The sequence below is a fragment of the Manacus candei genome, unplaced genomic scaffold, assembly GCF_025592945.1.
Source record: "Manacus candei isolate 608988 ecotype Guabito, Panama unplaced genomic scaffold, ASM2559294v1 h1tg000043l, whole genome shotgun sequence".
NCBI classification, from domain to species: Eukaryota; Metazoa; Chordata; class Aves; order Passeriformes; family Pipridae; genus Manacus; species Manacus candei.
In genome coordinates this window covers 11,802,933-11,825,927 of record NW_026138091.1, presented here as the reverse complement: position 1 = coordinate 11,825,927, position 22,995 = coordinate 11,802,933, and the positions used below count along the sequence as shown (strand labels likewise).

Genomic DNA, 22,995 nt, shown 5'->3' with positions numbered 1-22,995 from the left:
TACCCCCTTGCCAAACTTAGCCCCAGATTAGACCAGTGGTTTAGGCCTAAAGGTTTTATCAGCTCTTAAACTTAGCAGCACTGAATCGATAGCCTAATTTAAACAATTTAACAGAAGATTTTATAATATTTAGTATAAGTACAACAGTAACTCACAGGCCTAACAAAATTACAAATCTAATGTACTTAAGAATCTAAGAGAGCAACATCATAATACATTTGCTACAGCATATCACACTTCTATGCACACAGACCTAAAGGAGCATGTAGAAGGTATATATCTGTTAATAAATACCCTTCGAGTTCAGTGAAGTACTCACGTCAAATGCCTTTGCATCATCTCAGCAGGTGAAGGGAGTGTGGATGTCAGCTCAGGGTCTGTTGTTGGTGTTTGGCAGTGGTCCTCCAAGCATAGTAAATTTGAGTTTGCTGGCTCTAAGAGGTGTTCCACTGAGAGGGAGATTGCTGGTCACAGCCCACTGTGGTCCAGGAGAGCTCAAAAGGATCTCACTTAGGAGTGCTGTTTATGGGATTGCAAGGCCATTGGCTTCAGTAATAGTAATTTTCCATTCTGGTTGCAGTTTGGGTTGGTAACTTTCTTTGAAAGTTCAGTAAGAAAAATGTTTTTCCACTTTGGTTGTTATAAGTTTCCAAGTCTGTTCGTTTAAAAACAGGAGCTCGTTAGACAACATAAGTACCTGGGAGCAGACAGTGTTTCTGATAAGCTCAGGAGGAGCTTAGCCCAGGTGCTGTTCATCAAAACTGAGGCCTAAGGAGTGTTTCTGAGATCATAGTGTGGTCCAAGAAGGGAGATGGGGGTGGTTGTACCACCAAACAGACTCATTTCTTAGCAAGTTACAGAATTTACATTACAAATTTAAATCTTTTATAAATTGTATAAAATACAGGTCCTGGAAAGAAAACTTTCCCTTTTCCTTATTCTTACTAAACGTATAATGAAAAAATGTATTGCAGTGACTGCATCATTTAGATAGTCAGTCTGCATCTACCTGAGCAGCATGTGAGGAGTGTATCTGTAGACAGAAGCAGTGGCATTGCAGATCCAGCTGCGTATGATATGCTCATGTCAGGTTTTACTTTGCACTACCTCTGTTCTGGTTCCTGCACGGGGTATCTTCATAGTTCAAAATAAATCCCAATAAAGGGGGTGGCTGAGATACTTGCTTTAAAAACACACTTCTCCTCAAACTAGAACAATCATGTAAACACCCCTCCTCGATGTTCTGTTGCTGGAAACTAGCAAAACTGATATCGTCTAGTACCAATCAGTTCTTCAACAATCTTTCTTGACAGCAAAAGCAGAGAAAGAGTTTTACCACAACAGGATCATCTCACGATTAGCTAAGGAATAGCTTGTAGTTTGTATATGTTGGCAGAGCAAACACTTTCCCACCGAAAAAGAGAAGTTATTCACATATGATAACTTCACAGATGACCAGTAACTAATTTCCTGGATCACAGATCTGATGAAAGTAAGACTTTTAAACTTTTTTTGCAAAGGAGTATAAAAAAATACTGATGTTGGGAAAAGGGCCAAAAATATAATATAAAATATCATATATATTTATATAAATATAAGTTACATTTAAAGATAATAATGACATAACAAATTGTGACAAAGGCTTGGGAAATACATCAAAGTCTGATTTGTTTTATTGCCTGTTTCATTTAGGCATTAAATTGATTTAATTTCATTTGAGTATAATAGGAAGACTGTTGCATGCTGTTCAAGATGTCAGTAAAATTTAGGATCTCCTTTGAGAAGTATAAAAGATTTCATCCTAGACATTATGTGATTGAGATGGCAATGCAGAATTTAAAATACAAATAGAAAGCTGTGGATCAGTGGGACTTTAGCAGGAGTTCCTGTGATACATAAAGATCTTGCTGAAGGAAAACCCATCCAGCATTTGTTCTCTTCATTCACTCAGACAGATAAACAACCACTTGTAAGAAAGGCTCCTGAGGAGACAGGAAAAAATTTAGGTTAACTGTATGCATCCCATAGAAATTTTGTTTGATGTTAAGCTACATTCTGACTATATGTTTCTGTAGATAGCTTAGTCCTAAACTTAAAAATACCAACTGCAGGAACTGTATACCAGGCAGTAGTAAAGCATGTGCAAGATTTCACAATTTTTGCTTGGGCTGTTGGAAAAAAGTCGCAAATTTAAGGTGTGTATTTAATTGTTTATTTGAAAGAACTCTTGATATGAAGTTCACATGTGGTGTGTTAGAGTGGTAGTTAGGTGTGATACTGATTTGGTTTTGACCTTGACTTTGATGGCTGTAGTTTGCAACTGCTTGCACACTGGATCCACAAGATGCTGGTTGAGGGGAGAGATCAGACATTATAACACTGAGGAGAGAAAGAATCTTTAAGCACTAAATATATCCAGTTCATAACTGGCCAGACTTCAGAGGGAGCTTAATAGTCCTCATGTTTTAATTTGCATCCACATGTTTATTTGTACACATCCATTAAGTCTTTATCTGGTGTTTCTCTAGTTTTTAAAAATTGTTAAAACTGACATCACAATTTCATTAATGCACAGAATTAAATTTTATAATCTGTTCTCAGGCAAAACTTTTATGAACTTCCATTCATGAGCTGCAGGAGTGTAGTGGCTGTCATGCACTGGTGAATGGTGTTTCCAGTAAAATATGAATCCTGACATGTGGTTCAGTAATCTAACAAGAGAAAAAAGAAGACATGATCTGTTTAATGTGCATTTATCCTCCTAATAGTCCGTTAATGTGCTGTCTAAGGGTAGACAGCACATTAGCTTTCATTGCAGAAAGCTGATAAATATATCTCTGCAACAGTGCCTATACCTTGTAAGGAACTGCTGTAATCAGGTGAATTGCTAACTATTAATTCTGGAGCCAGCGAGAACATCTCAGAGGGAAGGTTTATTATTCCTTTCTCTTTGTACAATAGCAACAGGAAAATAAAAGTTTCTTTATACTTGCTCATCATTCAACTTCACTCAGCAACCTTTTTTTCATATTTTCCTCCCTTAAAAGCATCCAAAATATTTACTTGTGTCTTTCTGACTGCATTATCCTAGTCTGACAAAAACAGAATACATTTTCTGTGGATATTCTTAAACCTGAAACTTATTTTTTTTTCCTATGGCTGTTTGTTAATTAAAAACCACTACTTATATTTAGGAATAAAAACTACAGAAAATGTTAATGTGCCTCATAAATCACTAAAAAGTGCAGATAAATATACCGCTGTACTTTCACAGTTGCCAGAATGTGTAGTTGTTATTTATGAAAATATATTTGGACATAACATTTGTGTTAATTTTAAGCATAGAACTCCTCAGTTTATGGATACTTAAAAAGCAGCATTTCCAATATTCTCCAATATTTCCTTTATTTTATCTTTCACTGAGGTGGATATACTGCTTCCTATGGAAAAAGATACTATTTTTAGAAATGTACTTTTCACAGGTGAATGGAGCTGATGAGAAAGGATTAGTAGGATTCTCATTTGGTTTTTCTGAGTGCTTGGATACCGCAAAGGACTTCGGTAGAAATCTTGACTTCGGAAAGCATCTACAGCAGTAGGAGAAAGGGTGGCAATGGGTACAGAGATGAATTTTGAGACATCAGAAGAAAGAGAAAAAGATTGGAAATAGGTGGGAATAGGGGACAGGAAAGAGCATGGAGCAGCAGAAAGACTTGGTTTGAGAGAGGACCAGAGTCAGGAGGAATAGGGTGGTGAACATAGAAAGAAGGGGGACAATAAAAGGAGTATGGCTGAAATTATTCTGTGGGAAAAGCTCTACAATTCTGGCTTCATGGCATATGATGTGGACTGTGATAATGATTGTCCCTGGTGGGACAATGGAGAAACCAGGATCACGTAGAAATACTTGTTTTCTTTTTTTGTGGTAGAAACAGAAAGGGAAATAGCTGTCTTGGTCTTAGAGGTTGTCTTCTGAATATATCCCTGATGGTGTCTGCAGAGAGCTTCTCCCATGGGTCAGGAGACGCTGCCTTTCATATCTGCCTTTCTAATAGCACTTAAATTCACTAAGGAAAGCCAACTGTAAACAAGTCAGGCCTTCTGTATTCAAGTGGCTTACGGTCTCCTTTTTGTTAGGTGATTTCCTAGGGGACAAGCTGTACATAAGTCTATATGAACACCTCTAGGCACATCCTGTTGTACGGTATTTGGTCACCTCATAAGCATACGGGCATACATCTGCTCCTTGGACAGGGAGAGCACACACTGATTTTGGTTATCAATCAATTTCATTTCCATCTGGTTTCCTTACCTTCTCCTTTTTGTGGATAGGAAATACTGTAAGAATTAAATACTTGAAGGTAACCTCCAGATGTTTATTTGGACAATTCTCACTTGAAACCCACATGTTTCTTCAACCTCAGGATCTTGTTTAGCTAACTTAAAACCAAGAAAGCACCTTATTAATAGGAGGTATAAGATAGACACGAAATTAAGAATTAAGCTCTTTATTTAACCTGAAAGATGCTGAAACTTCTCAGTCAGACATGGAAAACCTACAGATCTGTCTTTCTAGGAGCCTACATGATGCTGGACCAGATGATGTGCTTTAGTTGTTCTTGCAAGAGATCTGAAAGAAAATGTGACTGCTGTTTTGGGACCTAATTCTATGAAAGAACACTTGAAAATTGTCATTAGGTAAAACAGGGCTGCCTGCTGAAATCTGTGCTGTTTGGTTTGTATGTTACCTTTTCAGTATGGTTTTTCTTCACTCAGCATTTGCTGGAAAGCTGTCCAGTGGGACTGTTACAGCAACTCCTTAGGACTGTCACCACCAGCTACAGGCATTTTTGTTCTTTATGTTCAACGACAAGATGAGCAGTAAGCTGGGTTCGCCACTGCCTATCTACCATCCTGATATAGACAAACCCTCTCTGGAATGAAAGAATAGCCTGTTCTCCATCTCCTTTGGCCTGTCTCCAAGACTGACAGCCAGGCACAGTTTGGCTTTGTTATTTTTTCATATAGATGCCTTTTAACCAGGAGCTGAACCATGGCAACACAAGCCACTTAACAACAGCAGTTCTTATGCTTGTTTGCCAGAGTGAGTCATGTAAAGTTTGTAAGCCTTAGATTAATATTTTCTGTCTTAAAATATTTGTTTAAGAAAGACCCTTGTGACTTTAACAGATGTAAATGCCACACTGGTAGAAGTCAGCCATCTGGACTTTGTAATCTGTCAGGTAAACAAACAGACCCAGGCTCTTTGACATCTCTCAGATTATTGCTTTTCATATGAACATTAACATTTCCAAAGATGTCTCTTTGCTTCATCACATTTCAAAGAACCCATTAATTTTGTTTTAACATGCTAAAATATTTATTTTGACCTTTTACATTCTGCTATAATAACCTCCTGGCTTGTTGGACTCGCCAAATCAAAATACACTGATGTACACTGAATGGCCTTGTTTATTGTATAAACACACTGCATAAACAGCTCTTGCAGAACAAAAGAGTGGGTCCTTCTCTGTATTGTAGCAAGTCTCCTTGTCTGTTTCAGATTATCCGTACAGGTAGGGGCTTTCCAGCTGGCTTTCCAGCCTCTATACCTTGTGGACTTGCTCACATCCAGGATTATTTCCCCCACTGTGAGTAGTGCTGAAGTAAGACCAATACCGTGTTGTTATCTGTTCGATGCACAGGTGCCGCTGTTGGAGTACCGACTCTGCTCCTGGTCCTGGTGGTGCCTGCCCTGGGTGTCCTTGCCTGCTCAGGATTCTGAATGTAGCTGGATTTATCTCGTCCTCTGCCTAACACAAAGGACTCCCTTTGAAGATGAGGACTGCGACTCTTTTTGATTCCTGTGGCACCATCCTAAGCCAAAAAAATTACACTTTAAAATGAATTACCCTACCAATTTCCTATGAACTTTAAGAGGACTGAGGCATCCAGGAACTCCTTCATGAAGTAAATCAACTTTTGAACGGCTAAGAAATATTTTTAACTTGTTCCAATATGCCTTATAAAAAACACTTATGCTGATCTGTGACAGTTGCATGATTTGGTCCAATGGGGCAAGTTACAGTGTTAAAACCCAATAACATAGGCTGTACAGTGAAAGTAAAATCACCATACGTAGGTGCTTTAACTTGAATAACAAATTGTGAAATATAATAGAGATTGAAATGTTGATTGTATGTGATAAATGTAAGAGTACTACGTCTGTCTGTACTATCCTATATGTTTTGTGTACTGCATATTTTTGAATGGCCCCGTCATCATTTATTGGGATTACTGGTTTTTAGAGAGACAGTCAAAGCAAAAACATTTCATTATTTAGAGGTGTATTTCTTGAGGCTATTGGATAGAACTGGAAGGAGTTGAAATAAAAGTCAGTGATAAGGTTTTTTTATTTTAAATATGTTCAGAATACCCGAGACATGAATAGCATGCTCAGCTTAAAGGAATTTACCTGCACTTCACTGACACGAGTTTTACCATATTCTTTTCTTAAAAGAATTCAATTGACAAAATCTATTATGGTCATTGTTGCTGATTTGAGGAGTCAAATGTCAGCTTTCAGGGAAGCAGCGTAATGTATTTGTTTTTATTTAGTCCTATTACTTCTATTGTTATTAAGGTAGCAATATAACACTTATGAGTTTGGAGATGGAGTCCATGCTAAGATCAGCCAAGTGGACCATGAAATGGTAGGAAACATATGTTATTTTTTAAAGTGAAAAGATTTAAAATATAAAAAAGAAAAAGATATACAATAAATGGCAGAAACAGAGTAGCACAGTAAAAAAATTATTATATTTACATTTTTATGCTGCAGACGCCAGGTGTTACCTTCCTGTATTGAAGGCGTACATTTGGGAGAACTATATGCTTTTTCAAGAACTTGATATTATTCTAATGTTCATAGTGTTGTAAATAAGAGTTTTAAAGTTCTGAGACCATTTCTCTATTTCATAGAGTACTGAACAATCCAACTGTGTGTTAGTACGTGAAAGTCAGATCCCAACTGTTAGTCAAAGCTAAATGTTTACTATGGCCTTTGCAAAATGGGAACTCTTAGAGATAGAGAATGTTTTTGTTCTGACTGTGTCTAGAGTGTTTCACTGTTGGGTTTCTTTGTTGGTTTGTTTGGGTTTTTTTAAGTTGCTAAAGAAATGCACATTCCTTTCATTTTCCATGGTATGATGGGAATTAGTTTGAGTGTGAATGGTGAAGAAACACCATGATATTGAATCAGCTGGCTCAAGTAATAGTGCAATGTCTGATGCTTCAAGAATTATAAGCTTTGAATCATATTTTATTAGCACAACCTTGCTAGCTACTTAGAAATAGATTTTATCTTTTTAGAACTGATACTGTAGGGGTCTGTAATAATAATATTTACATGAAGCAAGGATAGATCTATTAATAATTTACACCCCTTTCTTTTATTTGTATAATTTTGTACTATATATTTACATGTAAAAGCGTAGAGTCTTCATTAAGAAATATCAATAATACTGTTTTAGTTTAATTTTAACTATTTGTTACAAGATGAAAATTTTTTAAATGTGTGAAAGTGATAACTTCCCTATAAAGGAATGTCAAAGTGTCAAACACTACTGAGTTTCATAAATTGTATAATTATTTGAAAGAGAAATGAGCTGTCTTCATACATAAGAAACTAATATGCTGTAAGCCTTCTGTAAAAAAAATGTGGTTTATGGTGTTTCATTTGGTTTTGTTTTTTTGCAGTATGACTCATTTTTGTATAATCTACAGCCACAACTAAATCTTTTGCCAAATGCATGATTGCCTTTTACTTTTCTAATACATGGTGTAAGAAGCAAAACTGTTTCATTTTTGCATGGAAATGACCTGGAAAGGAAAGCCACTTCTTTTTATTAAATCAGCAACACAGATGAGGTAGGTGTCACATACTGATCAGATAGTTGGAGATTTTTCTGTTTCACATAATTGTGTGAATTTGACTGGGACCTTCAGTTTCAAATTGTTGTCAAGACAAACTAACTAGTGTATCATCTGCTTTAAAATGCAAAGTTCTTAATTAAAGTTTATATAGATAGACATATTTGTTGTTTCTTTATATTTCAGGAAAATTGATATTACTATTATTTGATACTGATGAATATTGAACTGGTTTTTTAGTTACTTTTTATCTTTTTTTTTTTTCCAAATGAGTAGAGCAGGACTGTGCTTTGTCCTTTTTATGAATGAAAAGTAAATTACAATTAAATAAATGTATTAATGTTACTCAAAGTACAATAGCTGTCTTTTGAATTGGAGCTTTCTAATTTCCTAACAGTGATGTGGTCATCTGTGACAGAATAGGTGTGGATGGAATGAAGTCCTGTGTATCCCTGCCCTGCCTTCTTGTGAATTTTGCTAGAGTTTAAGAGCTTCTATGGCTGTTTTGCTTTGATTATAGGTGACATAGATAGAAAGATTTCCTAACATCAGTAACACAGAAGATTCTGAGAGCTTTCTTGCATTTTTGGAAGCAAAAGATAACCAAGCAGAGTATTTTTTCAGGTATTTTTTTTTACTCCAGTAGACAAATGTTGTAGTTTAACCCCAACCAGCAACAAAGTCTCACACAGCCGTTTGCTCACTCCCTAATAGTGAGTGATGGGGGAATCCAAAGAGTCAAACTGAGAAACTTCGTGGATTGAGATAAAAACAGTTTAAACAAGAAAAGCAAAAGCCATACACACAAGCAAAACAAACAAGGGATTCATTCACCACTTCCCATGGGCAGGCAGGTGTACCCAGGAAAGCAGGGTTCCATCATGGGTAATGGTGACTGGGAAAGAGAAATGCCATCTCTCTGAATGTTCCCCACTTCCTTCATCTTCTCCCAACTTTATATACTGAGCATGATGTCATATGGGATATCCTTTTGGTCAGTTTGGGGTCAGTTGTCCTGGCTGTCCCTTCCCAGCTCCTTGTGCACCCCTCTCCATTTCTTCCAGACGTGATTAATTTGTCATTAACTTTTCTACCATCTTTTGCTTTTGGGTTTATTGATTCTAGGAGGTAGGAAAACATGATTTTTTTTATATAGGAACAACATAATTGCTGACCTGGTCTTTTTCTAATCAGTACTGATTAGAAGCTAGAAAGTGCTAAAAGTACTGAGCAATCTATCAGGAACACGGGGTCACAGAGAGCATGAACTCAGTTAACACGGTTTATTTCCCTACTTTGCATCTTCCAGAATGTCTTTGCTGCAATGTGATAACCTGGTGACTTCTGGTCAGTGCTCTCCCCGCACTCAGCCTTCCAGCAAACGTAAACTAAAATGGGTATTTCCATAGAGCATAGCAGAACAGGAGGAATATACCTAAGTTTGGCTTTATGTTTCATGACAATATTTTCATCAATAAAGGATTTACATGCCATGGCCATATTTACTCCACCTGAACTCAGGTACCTCCCATTACCAATACCATGTATGGGAAGCCAGCCAGGCAGGCTTCAGTGAGCCATTTAGCCCTGAGACAGGCTGATCACCCTCACCTCTGTTCATCCATGCAGGGCTTATCTTGGAGAGCTGTGCTCATTGATGAAGTTAGGTGGGACACCACATGGGTGACTGGCTACCTCCCTAGGGTTGTAAAGGGAAGCTGAGGCAGACTGTGTGCCCTAAGGCAACCAACATACTTATTTTTTTTATTCAAGATCTTGAAATGCTGGAAAACTTATAATTATCAGTGGCATACTTGAACCTTATTATACCAAAAGTTAAATCCTGTGGGATGTTTGCTCAATAAAAGTTGAGTTTGTACCATCCTGGCACAGATGAAACTCAGGGCAACTGAAGTGAAGGAGTTAGTACTGTGAAATATACCACTGGAGAAATAACAAACAGAAAAATAAAAAGATTCTTTCTAATGATATCATTAAAAATCAAAGTCTTGTTGACAATATTAGCTTCTCAGGAATTAATTAACTTGAACCTACTGTGAGAATAATTGTATGTAAACTACGATAATGTTGATGTTATGCCAGAAGCTGTGATGTCTATTGAGAATTGACAAAATCAAAACTCATAGGAAGTCAACTCCATTTATGACCTATAAATATGCAAGTAAACACAAGATGAAAAAAAATCTCATGAGAACATTTGTAAAACTACAGTGTGAGAGCTTGCATCGAGAAGATCCTCTTCTGAAATTACAAATATATGATCAGTATTTTAAGCATTTCCCTTTTCCTGGGTATTTGTAGAAAATGGTGGTGTCTGATTTCCATATTCCTAGTATTACTAACGGTAATGGGTTTGTTTGTTCTCTTTCCTGAGAAGGAAACAGAAGTAGGATAGATCATTTGATGTGTATTCTACCAATAAGGTATATTCCATACTATGTTATGTCAGCTCAGATATAAAATAGAGAGGAAGGAAGCAAGTGGCCCCTTCTCTTCTGGGTAGCTGAGCAGAGCGGAGCAGAGCGGTTGGGCAGTTCCTTTGGGAGAGAAGACCATTGGTTGTGGGGAAGTATCTTTATTTTTAGTTCTTCTCTGTGTGTATGGTGTTTATAGCATTTCCCTCTTTGTGTAAATATAAATACCCTTTCTTAGCAGCTTCAATTCTGTAGGTTTTTTTCCCTTCTTTTTCCCCTTCCCCCCTCCCCTCCTCTCTGGAGGGACTGGGCGGAGGCCCAGTAGATACCTGGTGTTCAACCAAAGTAGACAATAACACTAACTAATAATTTTTCATTGGCCTAGTGTTCTCTGACAATTTCTTAGGATAAATATGAAAAAATAAGTGATATCTTTCTGCGGGTTGTGGTGGGGGGAAACAGTTTTTCCCCCTGCAGTTATAAAATGGTAAAACCCCAGGGGGTGGTGACCCTGGAAGTTTTGAAGTTTTATCCAATGAGCGCTTCTGCGAAATATAAACATATCACATTCAAATGGAAGAGAAGGTGAGTTGTAGTTTGGTGGTAGAAGTGGTAACCATGTTGTGAAAGCCACGAGGAGTGAGGGCAGGAGCTCCCTGGCTGGGGCTACAGGGACTTGGAACAGTGTTAAGCTGGACTGTGTATCTGTAGCTATGAGCTGGGGGATGTATCTCCACTGTGAGCCGCAGCAAGAGATACTGAAAAGCAACGGCAGAGATGGCAGTGAACAGAGGCTGTGGCTAAAAGCCAACAGGTAAGAACTGAACCGGAGAAGCAGCAGAAACATCATGCAGCTGAGCAGGGAAGACACCGAGTTGTCTGAGAGAGCAGAGAGAGAGGAAGTTGGGGTAAGAACTGGAAATAAACTCCCCAAACCCCTCTGAGACCTCTGAGAAAAGAGGATGATGGACTCTTACTTGAAAGAGCCTTGGAGTGCTACAGCACTGCAGAAAGGAGCTAAAAAGCTCAGAGAAAGAATGCAGAGAGAGGTGACCTTGGCCCCCCTGCTGCTTGAGGCAGAGCACAGGAGCTCTGCAAAGGGGCTTGAATCCCCTAAAGATAAGGACCGTCACGAAGACCCCTAAGCTTCGTGATATGACGTAGTGAAGTGACCCTTGTCCTGGTGAACACAGCCTACGGAAGAAGACCCTCGCTTGAAAGACGAGTGGCCGAGGGGGCTTGGATTTCCCCCTCGTGTGTGCTGGCAGAAATCCAGCTATCAGCTGCTGCATGAGAAGAGGATAGATGACTGCTGCTCTAGAGAAACTGCTGCTCTGAGACTGGAAAGGATCTTTCCTTCTTCCCTCCTGGACTTTTTTTTGGAGGGGAGAAGAGATTTGATCCATTGTAAATACTTATGTCATGGTAGAGATAGTTATGACTGTATATAATGTATTGTATTTATTTGTATAGTCATTGTAATATATTCCCTTTCCCCCATTTTAAGTCTTGTGTGGTTGTCTGGAAAAATCATCTCACATTGGGTTGAGATGTGGGAGGGGGTTTGAAGATAGGGAATTAGATTTTTGGGGCTCTCAAACCATGACACAGCTCTTTATCCCATGAGTAGATTCTCCATGAACACATCAACAAAGGAGAGTGTCCAGCTCCCCACAGCCCTACTCTGCCATTGCTAGTGATATCTCCTGTGCCAACACCAGAAACTGTTGAAGGTATTCAGGGAACAATGTAGCGAAGCAACTGAATTTGGCAGATTTGCCATAGAGAGCTTTAAAAATCCATGTGGTTCTGAAATCAAGTGTACATTGGGCAATAGCATTATTGCACCTCACATGTAACAGTAACACAGCGCAGTAGATTGAGGGTGGATCTATGAAAATAATATCTGTCTGACTGATTGGTAAATAGGCTTTTGTTTGTTTGGTTTGTTTGTTTTGTTTTTAATGGTTCATGAGGAGGAGGCTTTGAAAGAACAACATGTGGAAAGAAGAGCAAGTCTCAAGATAGCCATCTATCTGCAAACCTGTTCAGGAAACATGCTAGATCTGGTTCCTTTGAATGTTTCACCTCTTTTCTTTACCCAATATCTACAGGGAAGGATCAAAGGAGAAAATGTAGAGTGAGCCATTACCAGTCCAGAAAGAACTTTTCTTTGCAGTGGGCCATAATTGATGGGGAAGGGATCCAGGGATCTCCTGGGGATGTCAATCTGGGAGGAGCATGGTACCCCTGCCCCAGGACTTCGTGTGAGAGCAGACAGACAGGGTAAGTCTCAACAAAAGTGCAGCTGCCCTTGTCATTGCAGGCAAGTAAGAAATATCTCCAGTACATTATGTATGCAAACATCATGTCCACTGTGTATTTACCACTGGTGAAGCTCTGAACAGCATGAGAAAGCAGTAAAAAGTATTTCTGAAAGCTGCTTTTCCCTTCTGCATTAAAATTAGTTGAAATGGTATGAAGTGAAGATTGCAGAGCTGCAAAATTCAGCAGAGAGCAGGCCTTAGTCTAGAGTAAGTGGATGGAGTGAGGGGGCATGCCCAAACTTCATGGGTTCACTTCATAGAGCAGCAAGGATGGAACAGGTCATGGAGCAGAGGATTTTAAATGAACAAGCCTAAATGAGTCATATGTCTTGGATACAGTCTGTAAGCATTAAGACCATGGAATGAATGAAAGCAGTGAGTGTTGGTACCAACAGCTATAAGACACCTCGTTCTCAAACAGGGCTGCAGGGTTTGGGTGTGAGCTTTGTTCCACAAAGATGCAGCCAGTGGTGGGTGGCCACACAGTCTCTTCAGCTGCTGTGTATTAAACAGCAGTGCAATCAGGCACATGTTCATGGGAACAGTAACTATGATTAAGGGGCTATGAAGGACATTTTGTTGACTAGTGACTGGATTACCTGTGACTGGTACTCTGACCCTGTTTCCTAGTATCTAGTCTCTTGTCTCTGGTTTCCAATCCTGATCTCCTATGAGACATACTGGCAGGACCTTAAAGTTATTTGTATATACAAACTTCTGAAAGAACTGTGTAAAGGGATTAAACAATAGCTATATTAAATATATAATCACCCCACTTCTTTGTGGTATAACTGCAAGCAAAATCTACGTAAAGCATATGTACATGTCATTAAGGATACATGAAAAAGCATTATGTGGATTTTTGAAGACACCCATTTAAAGTATCCATCTGTCTATGGCTCATAACAGGAAGCCTCCATTAATTTCCTTTACAAAGTGTGTGTGCTCAACCAGAAATAAAAAGTAATTCACATTAAAAAAAAAATGAAGTAAAATATGTAGAATGAAGAAGTTTTAAAAAGATCCTTCAATTATGGATGTTAATGTTTCTGTCCATTAAGCATCAAAAAGTAATTTTCTGGAGTGGATGTATTAAAATTACCTCTCATTACAAGCTGATGACTGCCAGACAATAATAAACTATTCCTAAATGCTTATCATTAGGTATAATAATGACTAAGCTCACAAAGTCTTTCATGCTTATATGCCTGTAAAACACAGTATGGAGAGCAATGGTGGTATAGTCTTTTTTAAACACTAATGCATGATCGTAGAAACATAGAACAGTTTGGGTCAGAAGTGACCTTAAAGATCATCTAGTTCCACCCCGCCTTCTTTCCACTAGACCAGGTTGCTAGGACAGTAAAAAACCAGTTGCTTTCTACCACACAGTAAGAGGAAAAAGCTTCACTGCAGCCCAGAGTAGTTTTAGGAGCTGTGGGAGCCTTTCCATCACATTTCGTGGTCAGTGTTCCACTTACAAGTAGATTCATTTCTTGGCTAAACCTCCATCCACTATTTATTTCATCAATGCCTTTATGCTGGTTCAACTGTCAAAAAGATCAGCCTTTGTGATGATCAGGCTGAAGGGTGAAAGGGTTAACCAGCACATTTTTATACTCTGTTCATCACATTATCCATTTAGAAAACCTTCCCAAAAGGACAGCACAAAACCTGATCCTGCCTGAAGGCATTTGTGGCAGGTGCTGACTATAATGGCAGCAGGCTGGTGCTGAGAAGATTGCTTATAAAGAATGTGTGCAGCAGAGATATAGAAGAATTGCTTTCCTCTCTGAAATGTTTATTTTCTAAATATTGTGCTATTTTTATGTATCTCCTGCCTCTTTTTGTTTGCTACTGTAATGTCACAATCTGTGTACCCCACGCACTTGATCAGTATCTTTAAAAGTCACAAAGGAGCTCCTAAATTTTCATTTTTGCCATGCTGTGCTCCTCGATGGTATGGAGGCACAGAAGATACCTTGAACTAACTTCCCTCCCATAATGAGGGGTTAGAGGAGTTCATTAGTGGAATCCTGGTCTATTTAACATTGCACTGAACTCAGTAGAGCTGGCTTTCATTCCAGCTTGATTAAATCTACTCAAGAGCCAAGGGAGTTGTGATCCCAGCCGAAATCTCACAGAGCCTGACCTGTAGGGCTGGGGAATCCTTTGCCCTCCTGGGCACAGCTGAGATTTGCTGCATAATTCTTCTGTGCCTCTCTGGCTACACTTCAGTAGGAAGAGAAAGGCTACATCTGCGCAACAAGGAATAAAATAAGACTGAAGCATGAAGTTGCTATTGTTACTTGGAGAGGTGGGGTTTGTTTGGCATCTGTTTGTACAGGGAACAACAGGCAATGCTTTCCTGGGAAAGGTCTTCATGTCACTGCTGGGAACTCTTCCTTGTGGGCAGCAGCAGCAAGCCCGCCCACTCCATGGGGCTGTGCCAGCAAAAGACACAAAAAGAGAGCTCTATGCTTTCAGACATAAGCACTAGGGCCTGCTTTCTCCTCCACTGAAGTTGCTATCCCCACCCACCACATATGCACCAGAGACAGCCCTGCACATCCACAATGACACTGACCTCAGGGAACAGCTTTGACCAGCTCGAAATCTCCTTACATTGGTATCTCAGTGGCTTTCAGTTGTGTTGAGACATCTTTAATTTTCTCATGTATGAGTCGTGAGATTTAGCAGCTATACATTGTTATGGAAAGCATTAAAGCACACATAGAAAATCTAATTGTTTATATCACTTTGATTGGTTTGCAATGTCTTAAATCAGCTACCAGGTTAAGTTAGTTTTTAGCTGGAATAATTTCTTAAACCACTGACTTAATTTCCATGCTGTATTTTCTGTTTACTCCTATCCTGCCATGTAAAATATATCTCCTTTTTCTTTCTTTTGAAGAATTACAGCTGGCTGAGCTTAGAACACATGCTAAAGACCTGAACAACTTGACTGACTTGTTTAAATCCAGTCCTCAAAGTCTAAAGCTCCCAAGACTCTAAAAACATCATTCTTCCTCCAAAGAAAAATGGGAAGGTACAAAGTGTGTTAGTACCTCCCTATGGCTGCCCCCTTTGACAGCTCACTGGGGTTTACTCAGAGCTGCTCAGATGCCCATGTCCTTTGGGAAAGATGAACAGGAAGCTTGGGGCAACAGCTCTGGCCACTGAATGCCAAGATGATCCACAAACCACCCTCAGGCAATAACTGGTAACAAGAGGAATGCATGATTTTTCCTATCATCCAGTTGGTAAATGTTCCCAGATATGTCACAAGGGCAAATAGGTTTGGGGGATTCTTTTTCTTTAAATTGCTCTCAGGAGTTTCAGATCACAGCTCCAGCTACCTTGGGCACTCAGCAGGGCACTGACCAGACCCCTGATGTTGTGAGGACTTTCAGTAGTGATGAACATCAGCTTTCCCCCTTGGAAAATTAGCAGCACCAGGAGGAAGGGAAGGGGAGGGCAAGAAAGAGACAGTGAGTGAAGAGACAGCGGGTGAAGAGACACAGTCTTTCTTGCTTCTCCAAGCAAGAAAGAGACAGTGAGTGAAGAGACAGCAGGTGAAGAGACACAGTCTCTGCCACTGGGAGGCTGACACTGCCCAGACATGGCTGCTCCCCTCCCATGGGGCACAGAGGGTGTACTGCCCTGGCTCAGGCTAAGGACCTCTGTCCTTCCCCTCTGTGTTTCCTATAATTTCCCTCATGCTGTCATTCCCTGCTACCCAACTGAATGTGCAGGATTTAATTTGTGGTCTAGACAAGTGATGGATGGGAAAAAACCTTCCCAGCTGAGAAAGGAGCTGCCAGTAGCCAAAGTCCTTCCTTATGAAAAGGCAGTGCTTTCTCCAGTCAAAAAAGCTTGCTTCTCTCTAGCTAGGCAGGCATGTGCTCTGCACCTCCCTGCGGGGTCCACTGAGCTGAAAGTGAGCTTTCTCAGCTGTGACACAGTGGGGACCCCAGAGTTTGAACTTGAATAAGGCCTCAAAGCGGCTCATTAACTTTTGGGATGACGTCAGCAAACCCTGTTTATGCCTACGACAGAAATCAGACACCTACTGACTGAAGGAACAGCTAAGCAATGTTTTTTTGAAGATAGCAGTGGCGCCTAACTGGTGGGATCAGGCACCTACATACCTTTGAGGTACTCGGCCAAGAAGATTAAGTGACTTGCCCACGGTCACATAGGAAATCTATGGCAGAGCCAAGAACTGATCCAACTTTCAAATTACTTAACCACAAGATTATCATTCTTCCGTGTATTAAATTATTAATTCTGATGCTTGTCAGGAAGCCTGAGGCACAGGACGGGTGCTTATTAATTGGAGCCAGACACATAAACATGCACATTGATTTATGTATTCATATATTTAAAACTGGATGAAAGAACTACCTGGTATCTCATTTTGAATCTTACTTTAGTTGCTCACCTCCTGGTTTACATAGAGTTGAGGATGCGCTGGAAAACAACCAGTTTTCTCCCATATATTGAACACTTACTTATGAGTCTATACATGCAGTAGGATTCATTAGAAGTTGGGAAGGTTGGCTTCACCATGTATCATCCCAGTCCGTCTCTCAGATTTAGACATTGTTGTCACACATTCCTGGCCAGGGCTTGTTTCTCCATTAAGCCAATGTGGCAACAGTGTATTCTCTCTAGTCTGGGTTTAGTTCGGTTGCTTGTAATACCTGCGGTTTTTTCACTATTTTTTATTCCCTTGAGAAATGAAAATAGAAAATATCCAGGGAGATGGAGGACAGTGACACTGCCAAGGTTTAGGCCTTGAACTGGGATGCCCTTGTAAAGAAATGAGTCTCCCTCTACTCTGTCAGAGTCAGTGGACGAGGGTAACTTCTTTGGGGGTGACTCAGAGAGGAGCCTTTGTTATAGGCTCTGACTTGCCCGCTGGGGGAGACGCTCTGTCTGCCCTGACTATCAAGGGAGGTGAGGCTGGCAAATGCAGGCATTTAAGCATTCAGATGTATGTGCTTTGAATACATTCCTCACACCCTGCACACCTCCTACTTATCCTTGAGGTGCAGGGCTGAGGACCATGGAAATACTGGATTTCTATTCAGTTCTACTCCGAGCTGATACGTAGCTAGAGGAGGATGAGACAGCAAGATTGAATTTACCTGTAATGATGTTCCTGTGAATAACCAGGTGTACGTTCCAGTTCTGGTGTCAAGAAAAGGAGAACAGTGAAGGCCTTTGTAGCATCTAACAGAGCCTCCATGATCGATTCCTAGCAAGTGAACTGAACACCAGCCATATGATGGGCAGGGAAGGATGGTGGCAGCAGGAGCATCGCTGAGGCGGAAGGTTTTAAGAAAAGCAAAGCCTAAGAGTGTGAGACCAGAGTTAAATTTACAACTTAGACTACAGGGACTGTAAATCTCTGCCAGCAGCAGTTCACTGTGTTACAGTCTGCTCCATAGCACATCCTACCAGTCACTAGGAGTTGTCTGTGGTCTTTAGTAATGTCACTCACAGATCTTAACCCCAAAATGTTTTACCCCTGGATATTTTAAGTTGTATTTTCATCAGATTATAATAATCAGATAAGTAAGTTTTGTAAACCGGGTTAGTGACTTTTATGTTATGTAACCAGCTACATATCTGGATATTTGTCATCAGTGTTTTACAACAGTAGGGAGCACTTCACCATGTGTGGTGTATTTCAACCTGCAACAATTCAGTAATGTAAGGAGTTAGAATTATTACTTGTCATAGAAAAGAGCCTGAAAGACTTAAATAAAAACATGGGAGTTATTACTAAAAGGTGGCAGTTGTTCATTGTTCTCCCCTGCACGGAAGGATAAGCTATGAAAAAGTACCTCTTACACATACATAACATATAATATCTCTTCCTTCTGCAGCTTGCCAACAAAATGCAACTGACTCGTGCTTCAGCATTTGGGTTATTTGAATAACACTGTGTGGATTAGCATGGCAAACACAAGCATGATATGCAGAAGGAATGAGTAATTGATAGATACAGTGACAAGTAACATCAAATAGTGACTGAGGAAAATGCATTTAATCAGCTTTCCCATTCAAAGCCAGTGCAATCTTGCCTTTTCTGTGTCTGTCACTCTTACTGGAGTCACAATCAGGCAATAATGCTTTTGGTCTCAGTGGAATTTACTGGGTGCTTGGCCCTTCGGAAATTTAAGCTACATAGACAGTGTCCTATATTTTGGTTTCTCTTATAGTAGTATCTTCATCTAGCTGTTCTGTGATATCAGTGAGTATTTTCAGATATCAAGTCTGCAATCTTGATCTTGGGTATGTTTTCAGATACTTTTAGGTGCTAACTAGCCAGGTTTCTTTAAAAATAATTTTTTTTTCTCAGCAAGTCTTCCCCATTTCTAAAGCAGAGTAAATCCTGCATTCAGGTGGTATGCCCAGAGGAGGAGATACTGGCAGCATGCAGTGTGCAGGGCCTTATGTTCAGGGGCAGCCTCTCTACAACCATCACTCTTGCAGAAATTTTTTAAGGAGGTATTTGGAAAGGTGAGGAGGGAAATGGCTTGGATTTGGGAACTTTTTGAAAGGCAAGCTGTTGGAGAAGAACTTGGAGATTAACTTGATGAACAAGATATTCATGAGATCCAAAGTGGAGAGAAAGTTGTGACACTGGTTTAGGGATTTAGCAGTAAAACTGGGAAAGGAGGAGGCTAAGGTAATGGAGAAGCAGAAAATGGCCATCAGAGAAGGACATGGGCAAAGCTGTCGTTTTTAGAGAAATTTTGACATTTTTCAGGACCTTGAATGTCCAACTACACCTTCCCTCTAACTGATAATGAAATAATAGTATTCTGGGAGACCCTAATCTTTAACCAATTCATACAATTCATCAACCAGTTCATCCCCAAGCAACATGCCCTGTGGGAGTCCATGGTTCAGCACAGTCAATCTATTTTAGCCAGGCCCATATACACAGATGCTGGCATTCCCACTTTCAGCAGGCTCGTCAGACATAAATCAGGTTTGTACTGAGAGCTGTCCTCACAGCTGCCTTTCAGCATGAGCACACTGCCATGCTAACACAGCCCTGTAGCACTGGCCTGTGTCTTCATGTTGGGTCAACGTGGACAGCAGAGCTCACACTTGCCCACTTGCTGGGTGGTCATACCTTTAATGTCCTGATGCTCTGGTGGCTCCTCTCAGAAAAGTAATTCCCAATGCTCAGTGACTACACACTTGTTTCTAAATATCCTCCCCATTTCCTGATCGACTTGTAAAGTCCTTCGGGTCTTCTATGTGTGCATGTGCAGTTATTTTCCTTCCTGCATTTCTTATGCTTCCCCTATAAGCACCAACTCTCTGTGTTTATCCTTGCTTGGCTGCTGCCCAAAATGCTGCCGTCAAAACACATCTGTGGAATAAGTGGTGAGCTTTTTAAAGGAACGTAAACAGACGATATATTGTTATGAGTTTTACCCACAGAATCCGTGCAGCTTTGATTGTTGGTACTTGTTTTATTTTATTTAATTTGTTGTTGTAAAGGTCTTGGGTTTGTTTGTTTTTGCCAGATAACTGCTGGGAGCCCCACAGAATGAGTATGACAATGTAAGAGGCAGTTTTGGGTTACTTCAGGCAAAACTTCAGGTTTGCTGAGAAGGTCCCGAAGGCAGCAAACAGGTCAAGGCAGACTGATTTCTGCTCTTGGCTTTATTATATGTGCCCACAGAAGTGTCACAGCAGATTCAGGCATGTGAATTGACTGAGAAGTCTTGTGGTTTCTTTCACATGGATTTCCATAAACTTGGGGCAATCTGCTACCCCTAGTACAGTAGTATTACTGACAGAGGCAACAGAGAGAACTCTTTGGATTGCCTACCCGAAGAGTGACAGATAAGGGAAAAAAATCCTTAACTCCAGTGGTGGCTACTGCAAAAGGGTGATTGCAGAGGTCAGGGAGAGAAGCAGAGGGCCCTGTAGAGAGTTTGGCCACAACCTTCTACGTAATGCAGAGGAGTCATTTGTGCAGCTGCAGCTGACACAGTTTCATTTAGTCCAGAAATACACTAAGACAAGTGTATGATCTCCTTCTGTGATTGTTCAGCTGTAAGAGATGCTGGAAGGGTTGTACACTGTGGCACAGTAGCATGACCAAACCTTTGCACTGAACTCGTCCACAGGCTGTCCACAGTGATCATATGATCACTGAGTCTGCAACAGTAAATGGTGTGGTCAACAAGGCTGGAGAGTCAAAGAGAGGTAGCTGAAGGATAACCATGCCATTCACAATGTGCCAATGGCTTCAGAAAATGATTCATTAATCACAGTGGTGTGAAGACCAGGCTGGACTTTGATGCCATGACTGTCAACCACCTACCAGGCTGAGTCCCCTCCATATATGTGGAATCCACCCACGAGCTGTGGCCAGCAGCCTTCACGTGTTCCCTGTGGTATATATTTGCTTAGCTAATTGAAAATTATTTTTGCTTGAGAATCAAATGAGAAGCATATCTGTGGGAAACTGCTCTCCTTCATCTTAATAATACTGCTGGTAGTGCTCAGATAATTGATGACTATAGAGAGTGGGACAGCATATGTCTTTCCTCAGGATCACTTAAGGTGGGACTGGTAATATTTGTCCATAGAGAACTTGATTAGTAAACTATGGTAAGAATCTTGCTCTCCTTTAGTAGCAGCCATACCCTTCTAGGAGAAGAGCCAAAATCTTAAATTCTGTTGACAAGCTGAGGAAATTTAGATGTGTACTTGAGTGCTTTGAGTAATATGTTGAAATACAAGAGAACTGTGGAAAAGACCTCTTCAGAACATTCACAAAGGTCAAATTCTTGCCACCCCTTACTCTGCTATGCATTTCCTGTTCTTAAGTGGATGCATACCTGTGGAAAGTGAAAAAAAAGGGGAGGCATCTGTGAGGTTTGCTCTCAGTGCCCACCTATAGGTCTTTCTTGTCCATCTAACCAGAAATAATGGTGTTTTATGAATGTGTTTGTTTCCAACCACTTGTTGAGATGAAACTTGATTTTTTTTTTTTTTTTGTTGGTGCCTAATGGCAAGACAGAGATTGCAACACGTGAAGCAGACAGCTATAACAGGCAGAAAGAGATATCTGGCAGGAAAATTTAGACCACCTAAGTAAGATACAGGTTTCCTACTGAAAGAAAGATTTCTGCCTTTTAACTTTGATCCAGAAAGCTTTACATGTCAAGCAGAGATCAGGACAGAGAAAATCATCAGGTCATAATAGGCATAGGTGTATACCTGAATTTCTACCACCATTTGGCCCTGGAACACCTACTTCAGGCCATATTCTGTTCCTCTGTCCATGGGACATGGAGACCTTCAGGTTCATGACAGGGTTAATGGTCTCCTACAGGGTCAGGAGTTCTGAACCTGTCTACATGCTGGTGGTACCAGCTTCTTCCTCAGACAGGAGGATCTGTAGACTGATCAGTAGACTCCGTTAGGAAGAGCACCTGGATAATCTCTGTCTCCCAAGGGATTATAATGCCTGTCTTTAGTCACTATCCAGTAAAACATCCTCAAGAGGAGACATGGGGAAGGGGCATGTCCTCATGTTAGATCCCAGCCCCTGCTGACAGGAAAGTAACAGCCACAGGGCAGGAAAAGAGTAAGTAAAATGGAGCCCAATCCCATAGCTAGGGTCCCTGGATGGGGGGCAGCCTGACATCCCTTGGCTGCCTCCCAGCTGAGGGGCAGGGAGTGGGTCTCCTCTCAGAGGAATCTCCTTCCACTGCCAAGGAGCGGGCAGGCACCCAACTGGCAGTGGACATGGTTTTGTACCTCCTTTCTACAGGATCTGTACATGAAGGAACTGGCACAAAAGCCTGCCTTCTCTTGGCCCACAGCTCACAGTGGTAATAAAGAGCAGAAAGAGCCACTCTTCATACATGGCCAGTGCCAAACCTATTTCCTACTACACCAAGGAGCTCCCCAAAGAGAGACCTGTGCTCTCCTCCACACCTAGCCAAGCCCAGATTACTGAGAAATTTTCCATGCAACCAGACAGCACCTGCATGATCCCTCCTGAGATGCAGATTCACTCAGATTGGGTCTGATGGAGAGGTCGGGCCAGCCCAGAGGTGAGTCTGACAAAGAGAGGGGGTCATAAGGGGTGGCTCTGCTTGTGCTGTCCTATTTGTCCCACGGGAACATGATGCTGTCCTGGAATGACCTCTGAATAGTTTCTAATCTTTACTTGCAGATTGGCTATCAGAAACCTTTTTGGGGAGGGTGATGTACCTTATATGGAATTTGTGGGGCCACACATCATCTTG

At 40.6% G+C, this 22,995-nt stretch overlaps 1 protein-coding gene across 1 annotated transcript in view; it reads left to right on the top strand.

Annotated features, from left to right (window-relative positions):
* The window catches only part of CNTN1 (contactin 1), a 232,191-nt gene extending 223,908 nt beyond the window's left edge, over window positions 1-8,283 (top strand). Inside the window, exon 24 of the mRNA XM_051795425.1 lies at window positions 5,706-8,283. Coding sequence (XP_051651385.1) covers window positions 5,706-5,785 — 80 coding nt within the window. The 3' untranslated portion in view covers window positions 5,786-8,283. The remainder of the gene's footprint in view (window positions 1-5,705) is intronic.
* Window positions 8,284-22,995: the final 14,712 nt, after the last annotated feature.